Here is a 16,243-nt window from a genome sequence, read left to right on the forward strand (position 1 = left end):
GGCACCACCTCCTCTTGATGCGCCGGTGTGGGGCGCGCAATGGAAACGGGATGCTGGCTGCTCGGGGGCGAGTTCGAGGACTCGGTGTTCGAGGAGAGGCGGGAGCGGCGGCCTGGACCACCCGAGTCGTACCGCGCCAAACGCTGCGAGCCGCAGGTGAGAGAGCCTGTCTGCCTCACCGCCGCCACCGGGCCTGGTGGTCCCGGCCCGACAGCGCTTCAGACGCCCTACGCCCGCGTAGCCTGTCCCCCGAACCCAGACCCTCTTGCCGCTCTGCGCTCACCTGGGCCTCCCTGCCATCCCTCACCCACCAGCCACACCGGCTGAGCCCGACATCCTCTGCCCCCGAGGGAATCCCCGCGCAGTCGGCCATCACGTCACATCTGGCGTTCGGCCGGTCTCACCGCGCCTCGCTGGCTTGACTCCCCTACTCTGACTTCCGCTGCTTCTGCAGCCGTACAGTCAGGGCCCCCAGAAATTCAGCCACCGCCCACTTTTCAGACCTCAGTGTTGTCTCCTCTCCGAACCGGGCCTGTCCTTGTTCACTGAGTTCCCCTTGCCCACGTTAACCCCGCTCAGGTGGTCAAAAACGTTCAATTATATCCCTTTCTCAAGGTGCACCTTAAATTCCGCCTCCTCCAGAAAGTCTTTTCTAACTCCCCCTTCCAACCGCATTATTTTTGTCTTTGACTCCTTTCCCCTCTTTTACCTGTTAACGCAGTTGTCAGTATCTCATAAAGCTCTTAAACCCAGAATGCTGAATGATCACAGGATAGTGCGTGCTTAACCTTACGTCCTCCACAGTGCCTACCAGTTCTTGTTCATAGTAGGAACTCTGAATATTTTGCGTAAGTAGAGTATTACCTTGGATTTTTTCTAGTCTGTAAACCTCATCTCACCAATAATAGTTCCTTTTTATTAAATAGTATTCCAGGCACTGGTCATATATTGTCTCATTTTTCCTTAAAATCCCTATACATACAGATGTCAGGCACTCTGAAATAACTGGATTGTATTGTATTTTTGTTTTATTTCACTTACATTTTCTCCTTGCCACGTGTAGTCTTTTAGAGTGGCCTACTTGATCCTGTAGACTAAAACCAGGAAACAGACTTTTGAAGTCCTGTGGTACCACATTAAAAAGCCACAGTTGTGAGATAGGACGCTTGGATTCTAGCATTGACTTTACGGGTCAGTAAACTGACTTTGAGAGAAATTGACTTTCAGAGTGTCAGTTCCTTATTTGTCATTTGAGAAAAAAATAAAATAATGTTTGTTGGCTCACAGGGTTATTGTGAGAGTGGAATGATATAATACTTTGCCAGGTGTGATGTGCTGTTTACTTATAAAGTAAAATCCCCCAAATCACTTGTCTTTAGAATTTATTTATTTGGCAAATGGTAACTCTCATAAATTCAGAGAGTTACCATTCACACCTCATTCAAGAAATGAATTCAGGCTTCATTCAAGTCCTGTTGGTTTTCCCAAGTGTAAAACTAGGAGTTTGAGTTAGATTTGTTTTCCCTTACGGCTCGGTGTGGAATCAGGTGTTTGTCTTACCAGCACTTCATGTCCTAGTTTTCACCCTTGTTCACAGCTTTTCCCTCCTTTTCTTATCAGAATGGACTATCAGGGTAGTTGTGATACCCGGGCATCTCTCTTAGAAATAGAACCGAGAAAGTTTGACACCATGGTGGAACCATCACAAATGCAGTTACTTTTGAATTAATAATAACATTTAACTGGGGACAGACCTCATTCAACTTCAGTGTATTTTACTGTGAGTAAAAGAGAGGATGAGATACTTCTTTGGAGCTGGAAAACTGGCACACGGAGCACTTTTTGTCATCCCTGTTTTCTCATCTTAGCATTGTTTATGCAATAATTAAAAAAAAATGTCAGTCTCATTTTTCTTTCTATCCATAGGGCTTAAAGCAGTAGAAAAGTGAATAAAATATTCCAGATGGACTTTTCCTGAAACTTTTCTCCTACAGTACGTTGGCATTTGATTGCATGGAAGCCTCCTTTCAGCCTTAATTTCTTTTCTTTGCTTGGATTCTACTTTTGGCTTTCACACTTTCATAATAGCACTATAATAGCAGTTCTTTCCTATGTCATCTCTGTAAAGAGTTGTCAATCCCAGTTCCATCCACTCTAAGTTAAATTTCTCTGCAGGAAAACATATCTCAGTCTAAAGAACCACTGTGAACTGTGCTAGTTAAATGTAGATTCCCAGGCCCAAATTGGAAATGCTATGGAAACGAAATACTTTCATGCTTGTTTAGTTGAGGTATCATATTATTGATATATTTATACTGGTGATAATTTTCATCAAAACTGAATCACCATAAAAATTGTCATTCTTGGGACTTCCCTGGTGGTTCAGTGGTTAAGAATCTGCATTGCAATGCAAAAGACGTGAGTTCAACCCCTGGTCTGGAAACTAAGATCCCACATGCTGCAGAATAACCAAGCCTGACGGCTGCAACTGCTGAGTCCACTTGCTGCAATGAAGACCCAGCGCAGCAAAAACAAAACAAATAACTACTTGTCATTCTTCTTTGTCAGATATTTTCCTGAGTCTTATCCTGGAGAAGTATGTCTTTTTTGAGGTTTAATCAGTTATATATGGGAAATTGCCCCTGAGTCTGGGGTGGAAAGGGCTTCTTAGGTGGCACTTGTGGTAAAGAACCCAACTTCAAATGCAGGAGACAAAAGAGATGTGGGTTCAATCCTTGGGTTGGGACGATCCCCTGGAGGAGGACATGGCAACCCACTCCCATATTCTTGCCTGGAGAATCCCATGGACAGAGGAGCCTGGAGGACTGTAGTCCATGGGGTTGCATGGAGTTACTTAGCACGCCTGCACATGGGGTGGAAAAACATAATCTCCTTCTCTATAATATGCTGTTTTCACAATTTCTAGTGGTTTTGTGAAGAAACAGGGAGCAGCGATGATGTTGAAGCTCTGACTGTCCAGAAATTCAAAGGGGACCTGGCCTACAGACGGCAAGAGTATCAGGTAGAATTTAACATATAGAAGATTGTGCCACTTGAAATGTTCTCTTGTTGTCCACTGCAGCATATTTAAGTAACAGCGTACTATAATAAGTTATGAGTGTGTTGCTTTTGAAGATGAATTTAATCTTTTGTGAGATGTGTTTGTACTCTGAGAATCCCAAGCTTCTGGCCTTCTCCACACAGCTCTGTATGATTTGTTTTGTTTCCTGTCACTCCACTATAGAGAGCTTGTTTGGATCCTTGTAGATTCTTTATCTCCTCAGTATGCAGAAGCCTCTAGCTTGGATACCTTGTGGGGCCACAGGAGCAAGGCACCCCAAAATGTGTTTTAAAAAAGAAGTGGGGGAAACAACTAACAACTAGCTATCAGCTTGCTTTTTATATCGACTTCATGTCATCTTCACAAGGATCCTATTGTTGTTTTGCTCATGTGAAAAGGGTCTCCAGCAAGTTAGTGACAAAACCAGGAGTCACATCCTGGTCTTTTGGGCTGCAGAATGTTCTAATTATATTCTGCAGCCATTTCTTCTCTACCTCTTAGAAAACTAGTACTGACTGAAATGCTCAAGTCTTCCTTTAGTTCATTGTAGGATCAGTTATAACATTACCTAGTGCCTAGGAAACACATCACCCCCATGACTGAATTCTCTTTTCCTATTGTGTTTTCTGCCTTTCTCTTCATCCCTTTGCTTCATTTGCCTGTATTGAACAATTATTTGCCAGAAAGCACTGCAAGAGTATTCCAGTATCTCAGAAAAACTGCCGTCTACAAATTTTGCCATGAAAAGGGATGTCCAGGAAGGCCAGGCTCGGTGCCTTGTTCACCTGGGAAGGCACAAGGAAGCCCTGGAGATTGCCACAAACTTGGTGAGTGGTTTCTGTGCCCACTTCCATTTGCTTTCTTAAGATGACTGAATAGTTTATTTTCTTTAAAAAAAAAAAAAGGACAAAACAAATAAACAACTTTTTGCTGGCAGCAAAATCTGTGGGTTTGGATAAGCAGAAGGAAATTGTCAGTGGTGGAAGAGCTTTATTATGAGGAACAGTTTGGAGCTCCAGACATAATCATTTCCTTGTAATATTTTTTCCTATGTTATGCTCAAAATTCTTCATTGCCTGAAAACCTCACTTGCAAAGGTTTTACTCTTGTTAGGAGTAAATAGATACTCAGTAAATTACCAATGATCTTTTTTCTTCTTTAGGTGTTTTGTTGTTGTTTAGATTTTTATTTTCCAAAGTTTCCACAATGAATATATATTACTTTTATAAATAGGAAAAAAAAGGCTGCCAAAAATTGAATAAATATCATACTAAGCCAGGCTTAATCCTTTTTATTGCTGAGGGAGTCTGCAGGATTTTTTTTAAGCAATAAAAAAGAGCACTGCTAGATTCTGCTTATTTTTGTTTTCAGATTAAAGCACCTGTAGGTTTTTTGTGAATATTTTATATGGGAGTGAGTTTGAGTCGACCAATCCTAGTTTATAGATGACCAGTTTTCTTCCTTAGAGGGGCTTAATGAGGCACCAAGGCACTGATCTTGAATCCTTCGAATCTTGTTGGCCAGAGGTCAGCCTAAAGTATGCACGCAATTGAATTGTCCTCCTCTATCTCGTTAACTCAGAGAAATCCTTAAATTTACTTGCCTGGGCTTCGTTGCATAGGACCTCAGCCTCTTGCCATGAGAGGAAACCTTGGTGGTAATGTCCTTCGGAACATGGAAAATACAGCTGTGTTTTGTTCTTTCCTTTTCTCCCCTCTACTAATTATGGGTTAATTCTGAAAACCGGAAAATAAGATTACCCTGTTAAGGAAGCACATGGCGTGAACACAGTGAACTTGGTGGGTTTTAACAGTGTTCAGCCTCCCTGGTCTGCAAATTAACAGCAACTTGGATTCTTCCGGTTGCTTTTTGTAGACATCAGTCAGCCGTCCTGCCTTGCTGCTCGGCTCTGCCCTTGCCTCCCTCTCCCTCTCATCTCCTGGTGTCACTGTTGTGCTTTGCCTTCCCCTGAGGGCCCCTGGAGGCAGCCAGAGTGATGTCAAGGCAGGGCCGTCTGGTTCCTTAGTGAGTCTGTTTCTGTGTCTCAGAGAAAACTGTGTTGCCGGTCAGCAGACGCCATCTGGAGCCCGAGAGCCAGGCAGGAGGAGGGGCCAGCTGAAGCCCTTCAGCTCCTCTCTCAGGCCCTGGAGGACTGCCCGTTGGCCTCCGGGGCACCTGACAGGCAGGGGTCTTAGGGAGGAAACGGCACCAGAGGCTCGTGGGTCTCACCCCTTGCTTTGGGGTGCAGTCGCTTCACATGATCTCAGTGAACCCTGCCTATTTGCATGCTTTTCTCATTTCCTGATACCCTGTGTTTTGTTTTCATTTTAAAAGTTTCTCCCTTCTTATAGACCCTCTTTTTTTTGTTTGCTCTGGCTCATTTCTGGGTTTTGTTTCAGCGGTTACTGTCCCCTCACACTCTGTAGGGAACAGGTCAGCATTGAGCAAAACAGACAGCAAGTCCTAGAGTGCCCAGCATGACATGAACATTACTACTGAAGTTTATTCGTCTTTCTTCTTAATGATTTTGAGTAAAATTTGTAATAGAACTTATTTCTTAATTTAAATACCTTGTAGTCGCTGGGAGGCTCATGTGATAAACTGTGGTAAGGAAACTGCTTTTTGACAGTTAATGACTTTTTTTTCCTCATCTGTCACTTCACAAACATTTCAGTCCTACCGTGTGCCCAGTTCTGGGTTCAACGCCAAGGAGAAAGAACCCTGTCCATACCCTGCGTTTACATCAACTCACCTAGTAACTAATGGGAGACTCCTAAGCCCACTAACATGCATCGACTCTTCTGAAGTACCTTTATTCTGTGACTTCTAGCAGGAACTGTTGTAGCTCCGCTACTTACTAGCTGTGTGACGGCAGGCAGCTTATCTAACTTCTCTGTTGTGACTCGGTTGCCTCGTCTCTAAAATGGGAATAGCGATAATCTATTTTAAAGGATTGTCATGAGGATTCCATGAGTAAAGCAGTTAGAGTAGTGTCTGGCATATGGTGAGCATTCTGTAAATGTTCACAATCATCATCGTCATTGCATTACAGGACTTACCATATTCTGGGAAAAATCACACAAACTCATTTAAATGGACTTTAATTTCCAGAGAGTGCTTTACTAGTTGTGCTCAGTCATGCCGACTCTTTGTGACCCTGTGGATTGTAGCGCACCAGGCTCCTCTGTTCATGGGATTTTCCAGGCAATAAGACTGGAGTGGATTGCCATTTCCTTCTCTTCAGTAGTTAGGCCACCCAGAATCGGTGCATCAGAATCATGGTTTGTATGCTACAGACCCCAACACACACTTGCTTTCTCAATGTGAACATGTTTTTATTTGTATTTATTTATTTAAAAATCTTTATTGAATTTGCTACAGTATTACTTCTGTTTTATGTTTTGGTTTTTTTGGCCACAAGGGATGTAGAATCTTAGCTCCCTGACCAGGGATTGAACCTCTACCTCCTGCATTGGAAGGTGAAGTCTTATCCACTAGACCACCAGAGAAGTCCCTGGAAATGTTTTTAAACAGTATAGAGCACTATGGACTGGTTGTAGAGGAAAGGTTGCATTTCCTGTAGACAGTCTATACATGTTGCTTTTCTTACTATAAATAAGAAACATGAAGATGTATTTCCCAACAGTTATTAGATATCTGCTATGTCTGAGGTGCTGTGCTCGGTACTGGGAATTCAGCATTGAACAAAAGCTCTTTTGGAACTTAATGGTCTATGGGGAAAGACAGAATACTGAATGACAGTGATAGTGGAACCGGAGCAGTTCTGTCTTGGGAAGGTATAGTATGACCTGATAGGTGACATGGGGCTTGAGCTCCTTTCTTTTCCCTCGACGTATGGATATTCAGAATCCTCCCCAAGCTTTCACTCACTGCTGTGCCAGTTCCTCCCGGCTGCATGCTGGGTAGTTTTACTCTTATTTCTTGCTCAGTTCTGTGCAGGAGCTTGATCCAGATACTAGTAGGCCAGATTTTCCTTAGACTTAGTCAACTGAATCTCTGCAGACTTTGACTTTGAAAAAGAAGCCCTCACCCACAGGGCTTTTGCCATATGGCAAGTTAGGCAAGAGGCGGTGCCTCAGGTTAAGTAGACTTGAAAAGGATTTTCTGATCAGAAGGAAACCAAGCAACCCCCTCTGGCCAAGAATAACTGGTCTTGATAATGGTTACCAGAGAAGGCATTTGGATTCAATTACGATGCATCATGAAACACTGAGAGCTTCAGGGCCATCCTGTTTAAGATGTCTAAGCCAAGTAGAATTTGGAAATAGAGTCCATTTGAATCCTCAAGGAAATTGCCATTTGGATTTTTAGAAAGCCTGGAATATTAAAATGGAACCATTAGCCCAGGGTATAAAAAAGTTGGCTTGGTTCTTTCAGATGTCTGCCTGAAGACAATTAAGATTATAATGCACAATTGAAAATAAACTGACGCAGAGGTTTTTGGTACTGAGCTTTGCCAAGCCACTATCACCTGGATTATGTTACTGCTGTGACATTAGGATGTTTGGGAAGGACTGGTGATGTTTTCTCAGCTAGTGTATATTGAGGAGCCTGACGGGATCAGGGAGTCACAGAGAGTTGGAGGCGACTGAACACACACATATATTTCTCTAGGTTTATGGTTTCAAATGAGATCTAGTGAGAAACACTTAGTTTGCTCTACTTGTGTGGCTAATGAAAGATACTTGTGATTTAGGACATGCACAACTTAGATTTTTAGGCATCTTCATTTTTATATGGGAAACATCCTGTAGTTTAAATGTTGTAACCTTTGTTTTTTCTCCTTAGGAAAATAAAGCAACTAACACAGACCACATAACCACTGTACTCTACCTCCAGTTTACTATTTGTTCCAGTTTGCAGAACTTGGAGAAAACCATTTTCTGCCTACAGAAACTGATTTCTTTGCATCCCTTTAATCCTTGGAACTGGGGCAAATTGGGAGAGGCTTACCTGAACTTGGAGCCAGCACTCTCAGCATCACTTGCGTCATCTCAGAAAGAGAACAGTTTCACCTCAAGTGACACGGCTATCAAATCCTCCTTTCCCCACTCAGGAAAAGACTATCTTTTGTGTTTCTCTGAAACTTTGCCTGAGAGCTCTGTGGAAGTAGGCAGTGGTAATAAGCAAAAGAATGAGAAAGCTCTTAAAGATATTAAAAACCGTATGACAGAAGAGAGAGCAGCAGTGTTGCTGGAAACTCGGATGAAAGCCTGTGCCTCTTTTATACGAACCAGGTAAGCTAAGAGTGGATGAGACACACATGGTACTAAGGTCAAAATAAGGATTTTATTTTTTCTGATTTTAAGCTTCTAAAAATTCTAGGCTAGACACCTGATACATGTTTTTGAGATTCTTCTCATGGTCTTGATGGGATCCTTTGAATGTGCCCTTTTAGTATGTAAGATTTAAAAAAAGAACTATGCTTGCTCAGGAATATAGTTCATATCACCACTCAAGAATAAGGTTGGCAGATGTTAAAATTGGGGGGGGGAAATTAAATGTATAAAATATTGACGAAGGAGGAATTGATATTTTAAGCAAGAGATTTTCCACAGAAAGCTACCAAAGAAGAAAATCAGATGACCCTAAAGAATCTACCTTGTGGGTGAGGGCGGATGGTGGTGCCTCCCCTGAGACAGGACAGCAGTGGGCGAGCAGAACCGATCGAGGATGGAAGTCCAGCTGGAGTCTTCCGTGAGGAGGTGGGGGGTAGAGCTAGAGGAGCTCCAGGAAGGATTAGTGATCAGAGGGAGTGTGAAGAGGCTTTGAAGGCAAGAGCTCTTGTGTGGCCTCTGAGAAGGCAGTTTCAGTCACGATGGTGACAAGCAGACGGCAGAGGATGGAGGGGTAAATGGACGTGAAATGGAGGGAGCCAAGTGTAAGCAGTATTGTCCAGTAATTTCAAGAGCACAAGAGAGAAAGCGAGGACATAAAGGGATCATGTGTGTGAATGTCTCCAGAGGCCAGTAGATGATCTGAACAGTCAGAGTGAAGGCCAGACAGCTCGCGTGTTCTTTTGTAAAACTCCAGCAGCTTCCCGTTGTACTGACTTAACGTGAGTTGGCCCTGCCTGTCTCTCTCACTCCAGTTTGTTTTCTTCCTGGCTGTATTTCGGTCACAGAGATCCTCCTGATTTTCGAACATTTGAAGCTAGTTTTTGTGGCTGGGCTGCCTTCCCCTGGCTAAGCCCCTTCTCCCAGACGTTCGTATGGCTGCTTCCTCACTGTCTGAGCCTTGGCATGAATGGTGGCTCAGAAAATCCTTCCGGCATGGCCCTGTCAGAGGTAGACGCCTCGTCCATCCTGTCTTGAATGTTTGCTTCATGCCCTTCATCATTGCCTGAGGTTAGCTTATATACCTGTGATCTTTCTCCTTCTGCTCCTTGAGGCAGAAACCTATCTCTTTTGCTCACCAGTATCCCTCAGTGCCTGGAGTAGTATGTGCATTTCTGGAGGCAGGAAATGAGTTGAACAGGAGAGCTCTGCTTCCGGGTGTAACAGTGAGGCTGGAGGGAAATTGGAACAATCTGCACACTCAGTGTTTTAGAAAACAGCAAAGAGAAAGAGCTGTGGGAGGAGAGCAGGAGGAAGGAGAAGAGAGGGGACCAGGGCACGACCATGATGGGGAGGTCAGGGGTTAGCCGACTGCAAAGTGGTCATCAGAGGGTCACTGAAGGTTTGGCTCTGCTTCAAGTAATTGAAGCGTGCTGGAGAACCTCATTAGTCCTTGAGGTCGGGCTGCTGTGGCTTCAGGGAGACCGAAGGGTCACAGAGCACCGACTTCAAAGGGACTGCTCCTGGCACTTCTGGGGAGGAGCTTCTGATGGGGAGGCTTGTTCTCTTCACTCGAAATCGTTTGTGCTTTCAGTCACCCGACTTCTACAGGAAGCCCTTGCAAGGTCTTTGCTCTCTAAAGGTTCCTTTGGAAGCTTGGTCTGTGAATTGTAGAAAAGATGGTTCTCCAGTGTAAAGTTGTGCAATTCGTTGAGAGTAAAGAGCTTTAGGGATTCAGATGAAGGTGAGGACCTTCTTTGCCTAGAAGACTTGCTTCCAGCCCAGTGCCCATGCTGTGTGTGAACGTGTCCTCATCCTTTTCGGGTGCCTCCAGACTAGGACCTGCTGTTTTTCAGGCTTTTGCTTCAGCTTGCCCAATCTCAACAAACATCCTTTGCTTTGGAGAGGAACTTAAGGACTCAGCAGGAAATTGAAGATAAAATGAAAAGGTTCAGCTTCAAAGAAGACACTTTGCTGTTGATAGCAGAGGTGAGTGTGTCCCCCAGGGTTTATGTGAAATGAAGCATCACAGATATTTTTCCTGGCTCCGAGACCATTTAAAGAAAAAAACAAAAAAACACAGGGCTAAGTTGCATCTTCTAGAGGACTTCTGTCTCCCTTCTTCCCGTGCCTTTTGATCACTTAACTGCCGAAAGTGGCCTCTTCCTCCTCTGTCCTGCAGCAAGCTCATTTACTTGTCAGTGCTTGTTAGCACCTGCCTGCTTGAACATCAGAAAGGCCCCGTAATTGTTTCATGAGTGCTGAATGAATGAATGTTGACATCTGGGCAGCTCTTTTGTCTGTCTTTCCCCCGCATTTGTCCTCATAACAGCCTGTGGGAGAGGCTCACAGACGCTGTGACTTGCCTAAGGTCAGATTTTAAGTGGCAGAACTAAATGGGAACCCCTCCAGCTTCAAGTCCATTTTCTTTCTGCTCCACCCTGTTATTACTTTGACAGTTGCAGAGAAACTCAAATGTCAATTTTGTTTAACTGGTATTAGCTTTTTTAAAAATATGCTAATTGATAAGGATTTCTCTGGTGGTCCAGTGGTTAAGACTTTGAGCTTCCACACTGCAGGGGACCCGGATTTAATCCCTGCTGGGGAAACTAAGATACTATATGTTTTGCTTTGTGGTCAAAAATTTAAAAAAAAAAAAAAATGCTCTTTACATTTCTAAACATGGTATTTGGAGATTTTATGTTATTCATGCTAATTCCTTTTAATATGTAATTGAAACTTGACAGCTCAAGCACTTTCCCAGGAGAATAGCTCTTTATCCATATACCTCCTAACATCATTCTTTCAAGAACTGCTGATGGTCTGTCTGTCCTGTCTTCCTTCCCCAGGCTAAGCTCTCAGCTGGACCCCTTTTCCCTCTTCTGGGGTCATCTCCCCCGTCTGTTCTCTCTGAGCCTTTTTTCTGCCTTCCCCTTCCATGGGCTCATTCCCTTGGACCCTCAGACACGTACAGATAGACCATCTCTCCTGAGTTTACTGAGGTTGCTTTTCCTTCCTCTCTGCTTCCCATCTTTCTTAGCATTCAGCGCTATTGACCACTCACGTTTTGTTCCCTCTTCCTTTTGCTTCGGAGCAGCAAAACTGCTAAAAATACTCATCTATTTTTCTCCTTTATTTCTTACCATTCCTCTGCTGTCTGGGACTCTGCTAGTTTCCCCTGTGTCTTAAGTAGTGACATTCTGTGAGCTTTCACTCAGGTTCTCTGTTCTGTCTCTTTCTCCCACACAAATCATAACCATGCTTGTAGTACCTGTTGTCACCTCTGGGTTCATGACCCTCCAGTCGTATCTCTGGTCCCATCTTTGGAACACTTGTCTCTCATCTCAGATCAGTGATTTATGGAGTCATTAATCCAAGGTGATTATTGATCTGCTGTCACTTCGAGTACAAATGTAAAACGAGGCTACTTGGCAAAACCACCTTTAGTCAGTCTCTGGTCAGCGCCCAGCATGGACTTGGCCATCAGTAAGTACCCGCTGAGAGGAAGCAGAGGGGAGCTAGAGAGAGCCGTGCCTTTGTTCTAGACTTAGTTTCTTTCATCGATCCTACCCGTCTTTCTTCTTTCACCCAGACCCGGACCGTCCCTCACCGTGGGCCTCTCCTCTCCAGTCTCGCTCCTGCGGGGCCCACCGCCAACACCCTAGTCCCATCGCCTCACATCTGCTCTCATGGTGACCTCCCGCCTTGGCTTCTCACTCTCCCTGCAAATCTGTCTTCAGCTGTGCTGCTGGGCTCATCTTAAAACATGGCTTTGACCATGTTACCTGCTTACATTAAAAACTAAAATTCAATGTGTCATCATTACCTTAGAGATTGGGTCTAGTTCTGGTGCCTTGATATGATGTCTGAGGCCTTCCTGAGAGTAATCCCAGACTTAGGGCCTGGTTATTCCTTCCACAAACCTTTTGCTTCCACTGGACTAGTCTACCGTGTGTCACACACCTGTCACGGGTTTTCCCATCTCCAGCTACTTACTCTTCTCACCCTCAGAGGCCCAGCCTGTGCCGCACATCCTCCAGGAACCTTCTCCTGAACATCCTGGTCTGTGGCAGTCTCTCCCTCCTCTGAGCTCGATAGAGTGATTGCTGAAATAGGTAGCTCTTTGGGCCGCTGAAAATACAGGAGTGTCTTATCTTTGCAGCTAGATTTTAAGTTCCTTTTAAGACATCCTTTGTTGTTGTTATCCAACTCCTGCGATCCCGTGGACTGTGTAGCCTGCCAGGCTCTTCGGTCTATGGGATTTCCCAGGCAAGAATACTGGAGTGGGTTGCTATTTCCTTCTCCAGGGGATCTTCCCAACCCAGGAATCAAAACCGTGTCTCCTCCTTGGCAGGCAGATTCTTTACCAGTGAGCTACCCAGGAAGCCCTGTTAGGCCTCCTTAGGAGATGTCTTAAACATCTTCATGTTCTTCACCATGTGTGACAGATTGGAATGATAGTTCTCTGTCTGTGAATTATGCACCTGCTGAGCCCTCTTTTTGGAATATTGCATTGCTTGAATATTGCTATTATTCCATTCTCTCTCTCTCTCTTTATTGTTTAATAAAAAAAATACACTTTTGGTGTTATATCTCAGATTTTAAAATACTACATTTTATTGAGTCCAAGCAGTCATCAGTTGTAAGACACATCATTAGTTGATGTGCCACTAAAAGAAAAATAAGGTGCTTTTTACACTATGACACAGCAGTGGTTATAAGATACAACTTGGTTTTTAGAAATGTCAAGATAGAAAAATAGAAATTGTCTTCGAATTGATGAAATTACCATGATTTAATAAATCCTGACAGTTGCTACTCATCCTGTCAGCCTTTGCCTCAAACAGTAAGTAGTCTTTGAAGATTTAAAGCCAGTGGAACCCATTCTTTCAGTGGGTTTCTAATCCATTATGATTTGAGTATTCACGAACACAGAAGACCTCAGGGTTTGTAGGAAACCTAGAGATCATCTAGTCCAAATCCAAGTGACTAGTTCCCTTTACCACATCCCTGCCAAGTGGCTCCCTGACTTTTCATGATGATTGGTGGGAAATGTGGGGGTGGGAAATGTTCACTCTCCTTACCAAATGTGGTCCGATGGCATAGTGGGTTCAGATGCAAGCTTCCTGCAGACGGAGCTTTGTGGGTGCCTTGTCGAAGAGAAGCTCACACAGAATCTGGACCTGGTTCTCACCAGTAGGGGGCAGTGTTGCGCCTTCAGAGAGCTGGCGTGCTCGAAGGTCTCGGGTTGCTGTGGTGACCATCCTGGAGGGTTGGAGTCTCTCTGGGTCAGGAAAGGGCGGACTCAGCTACTCGCTGCCCAGCTGTTGGCTGCCTTTGACGTCCCTGGAGAACGTCATGAGAAGGGGTCTGTGCTCTGCACAGTAGCAGTTATGTTCCGCCCAAGCCTACTCTTCTGTCGCTTCTAAGGAGGAGGAACCCCTCACGGTTGCTTCTTGCCCCCCGAAGATGCTCTGTGATATACGAAGGTCTGCGCAGCACTCGCTGTGGCCTGAGTGGTACTCCTGCCACATTTGTGCCTCCCTGATGTGTTCACTCAGGGAAATATGAGACTAGCAGCAGGATATTTACACATGTGGTCTTGGATCACTACCTCATAAACATCTTTTCATATGTTGAATTGTCAGAATTGTCCCCTGACTGCTGAGGAAGTTCTGCTTTTGTGAGAAATCCTTTGCATTTGATGACCAGCATGGTCTTCTATTCCGTGTCTACTGCACCTATTGGGAAAGAGTTTTATCTTTCTTCCCCCCATCCTGTTGCAGGTTATGGGCGAAGATATCGTCCCAGAAAAACTCAGAGACGAGGTTCACACGGAGGTCAAGTGTGTTGGCCCGGCGGCCCTGACTACCTTGGTGATCGGGTCTTCGAAAGAGTTTGAAGACAAGTGGTTCAGAAAGATCAAAGACCATGTCCATCCCTTTGAAAATCAGTTCCACTCAGAGATACAGATCTTACCTTAGTGGTCCCTATAAAAACAAAACAAAAAACATCTTGTACTCTATTAAGTGTTCTGGTTTACTTCAGACAGAATCCTCTGCTAATCATGGAATATACTGAATTAAAAACAATCATCTATGTTTTATAAAAATGGCTTCTCTCCCAGATAATTTCTACTGTGTTCAATTTCTTGATTTTTTGTTTTCTTTTTAGATTTCTGTCATTCACTTGTGTGAGGCCTACTGCCCCTTTAGAAGATACCTGTTGGAAAAGTGTTTAAAGGGACTTTTAGGAACTTGCCTGGCAGTCTGGTGGTTAAGACTCTGCCTTCCAGTGCAGGGGATGCAGACTCAGTCCCTGATGGTGCAGCTAGGGTCCCACATGTTGTAGGTGCAGCCAAAAATTAAAAATAAATACAACATTATAAATTAGCTATGCTTCAATTTAAATGAATTTTTTTAAAATAAAAGAGACTTTTAGATTTTATAATCTTTTAAAAACAGTTACTGTATTAGCAGTGTAAGTATCCATGTTGTTTTGGTAAATTCATCCTGAGTGTCCAGGAATGCTGAAATGTGATAGGAAACCATTTCTAGGAAGGGTGCGTTGAAGGCTGAGATTTACCACACCTCTAAGCCTGCACATTAACCTGCCAGTGTCAGGGAGGCTGCAGAAAACTTGATTACTCGTGGCCCAGGGAACAGGATTTATTATTGTTGTTCCTTGCTCAGTCATGTCCGACTCTTTGCGACCCCATGGATTGTAGCATGCTAGGCTTCCCCGTCCATCACCATCTTCCAGAGTTTGTTCAGACTCATGTCCATTGAGTCCGTGATATCATCCACCCATCTCCTCCTCTGTCGTCCCCTTCTCCTGCCTTCATTCTTTCCCAGCATCAGGGTCTTTTCCAATGAGTTGGTTCTTTGCATCAGGTGGCCAAAGTATTGGAGCTTCAGCATCAGTCCTTCCAGTGAATATCCAGGGTTGATATCCTTGCAGTCCAAGGGACTCAGGATAAGCTTCAGCCTATTTGGTTCCATTCCTTTGCCTCCAAGTCCCAAGGCAGGTGACACGTACGGGCCCAGACGAATGAGTATATGTGCAGTGAGGTGTGTTAGCGGAACCCTGCGCTTAGGAGAGTCGGCTCCTTTGTAACGAGCAGTAAGCAGGCCTGCCCTGTGCTCCAGGGTAGGACAGTCTTTTCTAAGGTTGTTTGCTTCACATGCGTCTCTGAGAAGATAGTCTGGAATGAAGGGCCGTAAGTGCCTTGCTCACAAGCTGCATAGAAACACGAGACCCGTGGAGCTCTGTCCCAGGTGATTATCCTCTCTCTTCAGCCACACAAACTATACTTGGTCCATAACATCATCTTCAAATAGAAAAGGCTTGCTTGAATTATCAGGGATGGAAGAGCTCCCTTATGAGAAACAAATTTTTATAATAGACCAAAACATCAGATATTGTCCCCCACAGCTTTTGATTTTATTTTTCTCAGCAGAACAAAGAGAATTCCAGCCCTGGGCAGAAAGGTGGAGTCATCAGTATCTCCCATCCACTTCACTGTTCATTTCTCCCTTTCCCAGGCCCCTTCCCAAAAGAGACAAAGGTCTGGTTTTGTTTATAGTTTGAAACTTTTAGTATGAGTGACTGAGAACATGACTAGCAACTGCAGGTTTAGTCATTTATCTCTAATGTGAAACAAGAGACTTTGTATAATTAACAGACATTTCAAGTTTTAGAAACCATTAAGAATGAACGCCCCCCCCCCCCCCCCAACACACACACACAAATCCTCCCTATGGTCCCTCTACCCCTCCCTTGAGTCATCAACAACCACTTACTGAGGTCCTGTATAGGACAGGCACTATGTAGTTGCCCTGGAGACACTGGTTACTGTGGAGTTTATGGTCTAGTTGTGGGTGGC

General features: G+C 44.3%; 1 protein-coding gene across 3 annotated transcripts; it reads left to right on the plus strand.

Annotated features, from left to right (window-relative positions):
* On the plus strand, positions 1 to 14,470 carry C21H8orf76 (chromosome 21 C8orf76 homolog). 3 transcript variants are annotated; one of them, XM_061123263.1, is made up of 6 exons: positions 1 to 156; positions 2,927 to 3,022; positions 3,745 to 3,888; positions 7,871 to 8,319; positions 10,215 to 10,347; positions 14,145 to 14,470. In XM_061123263.1, exons 1-6 carry the CDS (start codon positions 40 to 42, stop codon positions 14,340 to 14,342), a joined length of 1,137 nt encoding a protein of 378 aa, XP_060979246.1. In that variant the 5' UTR covers positions 1 to 39; the 3' UTR covers positions 14,343 to 14,470. The 3 variants fall into 3 exon arrangements, with proteins under 3 accessions (XP_060979246.1, XP_060979247.1, XP_060979248.1); XM_061123264.1 differs by lacking the exon at positions 14,145 to 14,470 and adding an exon at positions 9,207 to 9,429 and having other exon boundaries at positions 10,215 to 10,333; XM_061123265.1 differs by lacking the exon at positions 3,745 to 3,888.
* Positions 14,471 to 16,243: the final 1,773 nt, after the last annotated feature.

The sequence above is a fragment of the Dama dama genome, chromosome 21 (genome assembly GCF_033118175.1).
Source record: "Dama dama isolate Ldn47 chromosome 21, ASM3311817v1, whole genome shotgun sequence".
In the NCBI taxonomy this organism is placed as follows: domain Eukaryota; kingdom Metazoa; phylum Chordata; class Mammalia; order Artiodactyla; family Cervidae; genus Dama; species Dama dama.